General features: G+C 45.3%; 1 protein-coding gene across 1 annotated transcript in view; it reads left to right on the top strand.

Annotated features, from left to right (window-relative positions):
• The first annotated feature begins 4,841 nt into the window (after positions 1 to 4,841).
• The window catches only part of LOC116966913 (potassium voltage-gated channel subfamily C member 1-like), a 51,651-nt gene continuing 50,691 nt past the window's right edge, over positions 4,842 to 5,801 (top strand). Inside the window, exon 1 of the mRNA XM_033013286.1 lies at positions 4,842 to 5,528. Coding sequence (XP_032869177.1) covers positions 4,929 to 5,528 — 600 coding nt within the window. The 5' untranslated portion in view covers positions 4,842 to 4,928. The remainder of the gene's footprint in view (positions 5,529 to 5,801) is intronic.

The raw sequence follows: 5,801 nt of genomic DNA, 5'->3' as shown, positions 1-5,801 counted from the left end.
GCAGGGACTCGCTTTTTTTGTCACAGAACCCCTGCATTTTAGAACACACACACACACCATCAGTGCTATCTCTAACGCTGGGGGATATTTTTTTAAATCACAGCATCAACACGATATCCTCCCCCCCCCTCCCCTTCCCTACCTCCCTACACGTAGCCTAATGTGAAGCAGAGTCTGTCTTGTTCCAGTTTATTCTCTCTGTGTGTATTTTCATAGCTGTCACACTGGGATTATGTTTTTCTCTCTCTAACAGGCGAGTAGGTGATTCAGTCCTTGCCAGAGACCGTCTCCAAGAGAGATCTCCTCTCTTTCTCTCTCTCTCTCTCTCTCTCTCGCCCCTCTCTCTGCCTGCCCCCGTTGTGTGTTAACGTGGACATCTCTACCAGAAATTGCAAATGGGAAGGAATCAAACGTACCCCCCCCCCTCCCCTCCCCCCCTTGCATTCAGCGTGACAGGTCTTGCAACATTTAGAGCGCTGTATTTAAAATCCAACCCAACCACCTAGCAGCAAAGACAGGGACCATTGTAACCCCAGCGAGACTCTAATCCCCGCTGGCTCAAACTCCACTTATATATATATCTATCTGTCTCTGCATACAATCACCTTCCCCTTCTTGCAGCTGCCTGTTTGTCTAATTCAAGCAGCTATTTTGTCTATTTATCTATCTATCTATCTATCTATCTATCTATCTATCTATCTATCTATCTATCTATCTATCTATCTATCTATCTATCTATCTATCTATCTATCTATCTATCTATCTATCTATCTATCTATCTATCTATCTATCTATCTATCTATCTATCTATCTATCTATCTATCTGTTCTCTCGCTACTAGTGTACGTGTTATCTGTTTCTGTGTCTAATTCACCATTCACCAATCTATCCATGGCCATGCAGTCTCTATTTATCTGCCCCCTTTCCAGCCCATTGGCTTTGTATCATCCCCCCCCCCCCCCCCCCTTCAGCAAGGGACCTGTGACACCGCCGATGGTAGCAGGGCGTAATTGCAACGAGGCAAGTTTACATAGAGAGTTCCCATTATAAGTGCACCTCTCCCCCCTCCCCCCCCCCACCTGTCTCCTCACCTGCAATCACCTTGAGCCCAAGGGACTAGTTAACCGCCTGCCATATCTCTTCCCCCTCCATTTGTCTTCGTTATTGTAGAACGGTATCTGAATTAGACCCCCCGCACAGCCTCTTACTCTACATGGACTGCAGGTGTAGCAATATTATAGACCTGCTTCTGGTCGCTAGACCGCTTCTCAACCCCCCCCCCCCCCTCACTGCTGTTGCAATGGAAACTGGCAATGTTACTCCCACAATATTAGGGCTGGTGCATTTCTGTGGAGTAAAGGCAGGATTTTATTAAACACAGAGGGAGAGAGGGAGAGGGAGGGAGAGATGGATAGATAGATAGAGGGAGAGATAGATGGAGGGAGAGATAAATGGAGGGAGAGATAGATAGATAGATAGATAGATAGATAGATAGATAGATAGATAGATAGATAGATAGATAGATAGATAGATAGATAGATAGATAGATAGATAGATAGATAGATAGATAGATAGATAGATAGATAGATAGATAGATAGATAGATAGATGGATGGATGGATGGATAGATGGATAGATGGATGGATAGATGGATAGATGGATAGATGGATAGATGGATAGATGGATAGATGGATGGATAGATGGATAGATGGATAGATGGATAGATGGATAGATGGATAGATGGATAGATGGATAGATGGATAGATGGATAGATGGATAGATGGATAGATAGATAGATAGATAGATAGATAGATAGATAGATAGATAGGGGGGGGGGGTGTACGAGTAAAATAGAGACTGGGTTGAGTCTAGACATCTTGATCCAATTATCCACATTAAAAAAATTAAGTCTTGATTGTCCAAGGGAATTCGGTGGAAGAGAGACTTGTGTAAATATTCCCAGTTACCTGGTGCTTTGTGTTTCTGCATCACTCCTTTATACCAAGCAGCCTGGGGAGGTTGACCAGGTGTGCTGTCATTCTAACCGGTGATGTTCCTAGACAGCGACTATTCCAGGCCGCAGTGTAATCTGGAAAGTAGATGAGGTTCAATGTGATCAGATCACACTCCACATGCAGCCGCTGCCGAGATGCTTCTCACTCGCCGCTTTATGTTTAACACTTGTAGGTGTGAGCAGGGAGCAGTGTTCACACCTACAGGGATGGGGAGATGGACACGGACACACACACACACACACACACACACACACACACACACACACACACACACACACACACACACACACACACACACACACACACACACACACACACACACACACACACACACACACACACACACACACACACATGCAGGAACAGGTATACACAGTTTTATGTACACACAGGCAGGCTGATATACAGACAAAGGCCAGTGTAGGGGTGGATGGATTGATAGATACACGGTGACATACATGCATGCATGGACTGTTCTACATGCAGATACACGCGTGCATTGCAGTGTATGGATATTTATTCGCAATTAACCAAACGTGTGCACGGCCATTCACAAAACGGGCAGCAACGTGTAGAACCATAAACACACATCCACTGACAAATTGAAACACGCCACTCGCCGCTATTGCATGCTGCACATACACAAACACACATGCTCACACACACATTCTCTCTCTCCCCCTCTCTTTTCCTCTCCTTCTTTCTCTCTTTCTCTCCCCCCTCTTCCTACGCTCTCTCTCCCTCTCTCTCACACAGACACAGACAGATTCACACACACATAGACAGAGGCACACACATACATACTCACACAGACACATACACACACATACATAGTCACACAGATACAGACACACACATACACACAGAGACACATATACACACAGACTCACACACACACATACTGACACACACACATACGCACAGACAGTCACACACACAGACAGTCACACAGAGACACATACACAGACACACATTGACACAGACACATATACACACACACACAGACTCACACACACATACAGACACACACGTAGACAGACACATATACACAAACACACTCACACACAGAGACACATACATACACACACACAGACTCACACACAGTCACACACAGAGACACATATACACACACACAGACTCACACACAGAGACACATACACAGACACACATTGACACAGACACACATACTGACACACATGAACAGACACAGACACATACACCCCTGTACATCTCCATCCAGTTACAGATCCACTGCACTGCTTGCAGCCGCGATTTACACACCAACTTTCAAACACAACCAACGCACACCCACTCAACTCGCTCGCACATACGTCAGTTCCCACCCAGCGGCTCTGATGCGGACCCCTCTACCCAACCACTCCAATGCGAATTGTAAACGAGAAAACGCTGAGGTGTGCAAATCGTCCCGGATTCACACCGGCTCTATTCAATCTGCGGAGCAGAACGAAAGTTGGATTTAGAGTTAGCCAGTTAGGGCCAGGGACCGCTTGCTGTCCTATGTCCCCTTGTTACCCTAATGGGGACAAGGAAGAAGGGGAGCAGATTCCCCACCGCCTCGCAACACATTCCCCGCTAAATAACACACACCCACCTTCTTCCAATATTAACCAAACCCCCGTCCCCTCGAAATCAAAGCTCGCAACATTTTAGATGAACAAGCCCTAGAAATACATAGAGATGATTCCATATAGGCAGAAAAAAACCCCTCTCATCGGTTCAAAATCTACTTTGCATAGAAATCGCCTAATGCCATGACATTAAAGCTAATTAAATATAGTTTTAGCTTTATAAGGAAATGCTTTCCAAATACATGTCGGTACAGCATTAATGAGGATTCAGAATGCTCGGATAGTTGAGAAGATGTTCCGCTTTATTTTCTCTCCAGCTCACTGCCTCGATGATTCGCCGTCCCATTAATCCCAATAACTGCAAATTAATCTGAGATTCAAACCTTCAGTGAATTTTTTTTTTTTTTTTTTTTTTGCTGCAATGCCTGGTTTTTTTTTTTTTTTGCCAGGCGCGCAGATTTTGGATTGTTGGCGCGGCGAGACACCTCGACCCACTCGACGGGTTTACAATTTGTCCCCATCCCTATCCCCGTCCCCATCGTAATGTTACGAGCATAGATAAACAAGCACCAGCGAGTTGAGTGGGACTCTGTTAAAATGTCAATTGCATGTTTAGATCCCCTTTCGCGTCGTTTCCCTGACCCCTGGCAACATCTAGATACATTTAGACACATTTTAGATACATTTTAGATACATTTAGATACATTTAGGTACATTTAGATACATTAAAGTTACAGCGAGATACATTTAGATACATTTTATGTACAATTTACCCTCAAAACCTTCTATCAGGAATGAAATCTACAACATTTAGACACATTTTATCTTGTGAACTTTCCAATTTGAAGTCACTTCTGTGCTGTACACAAATACGACCTGCTTTGGTATCAAAAAATCGCCTCATTATGTTTTTTCTTTCTTCTTCCAGGTTCCGAAGAGAAGTCCTTTGGAAACTCTGATCTCTTTTGGTGTCTTCATCTCAAGAATCTCCCTCTGTCTCTCTCTCTGTCCCTCTCTCTCTCTGTCCCTCTCCCTCTCTCTCACACACACACAAACACACTCTCTCTCTCTCACTCACCCACCCACCCCTGTTCCCTGCACCTTGTGCTGCACTCTCTCGTTTGAGAGTGAGCGAGGGGAAGTGTGGTGAGTGAGAGAGAGAGAGTGAGAGTGAGAGAGAGAGAGGGGGGGTGGGTGGGGGGGGGGGGGGGGGGGGGGGGGGGATGGGGGAGAAAATAATGACGAAAAGCACTTGACTTATCCTGGTTCGAAAAACTAACACGTGTTTGGGTCAGGAGGGAAAAAAAGGCAAAACTCTCACCCATATGATCAGTTCAGTGTGTGTGTCCTCTTTCCGCGGGCGAAAGTCAGGAGGCAAACCTCCTTCCAAGTCATGTTTGAAAGGAGATATGGGGAGAAACGAGGAGAACGATAAAATAGTGATCAATGTCGGTGGCATTAAACATGAGACTTATAGAAGCACCCTCAAGACTTTGCCTGGGACAAGACTATCCTGGTTAACTGAGCCGGACGCCTTCAGCAATTTTGATTACGATCCGAAAACCGACGAATTCTTCTTCGACCGTCACCCGTCCGTGTTCGCCTATATTCTGAACTATTACAGGACGGGCAAGTTGCACTGCCCGGCGGATGTATGCGGACCCCTGTTCGAGGAAGAACTGGCCTTTTGGGGCATCGACGAGACGGACGTGGAGGCATGTTGCTGGATGAATTACAGGCAGCACCGGGACGCCGAAGAGGCGCTGGACAGCTTCGAGGCTCCGGAGCCAGAGGACGAAGAGGAGGGAGATCTCAAAAGACTTTGCCTGCAGGAGGACTCGGGCAGGAAGCTGGGCTGGTGGAAGAAACTGCAGCCCAAAGTCTGGGCTCTGTTTGAGGACCCCTACTCGTCTAAAGCTGCCCGGGTAATGTGTGTGTGTGTGTGTGTGTGTGTGTATATATATTTAAATACATATATATGTGTGTGTGTGTGTGTGTCTCTGTGTGTGTGTGTGTGTATATATATTTATATACATATATATGTTTGTGTGTGTGTATATTTATATACATATATATGTGTGTGTGTGTGTGTGTGTATATATATTTATATACATATATATGTGTGTGTCTGTGTGTGTGTGTGTCTCTGTGTGTGTGTGTGTATATATATTTATATACATATATATGTGTGTGTGTAT

The sequence above is a fragment of the Amblyraja radiata genome, chromosome 38 (assembly GCF_010909765.2).
Source record: "Amblyraja radiata isolate CabotCenter1 chromosome 38, sAmbRad1.1.pri, whole genome shotgun sequence".
Lineage (NCBI taxonomy): Eukaryota > Metazoa > Chordata > Chondrichthyes > Rajiformes > Rajidae > Amblyraja > Amblyraja radiata.
The sequence above is the reverse complement of the archived record's forward strand: the minus strand, read 5'-3'. Positions and strand labels throughout refer to the sequence as shown.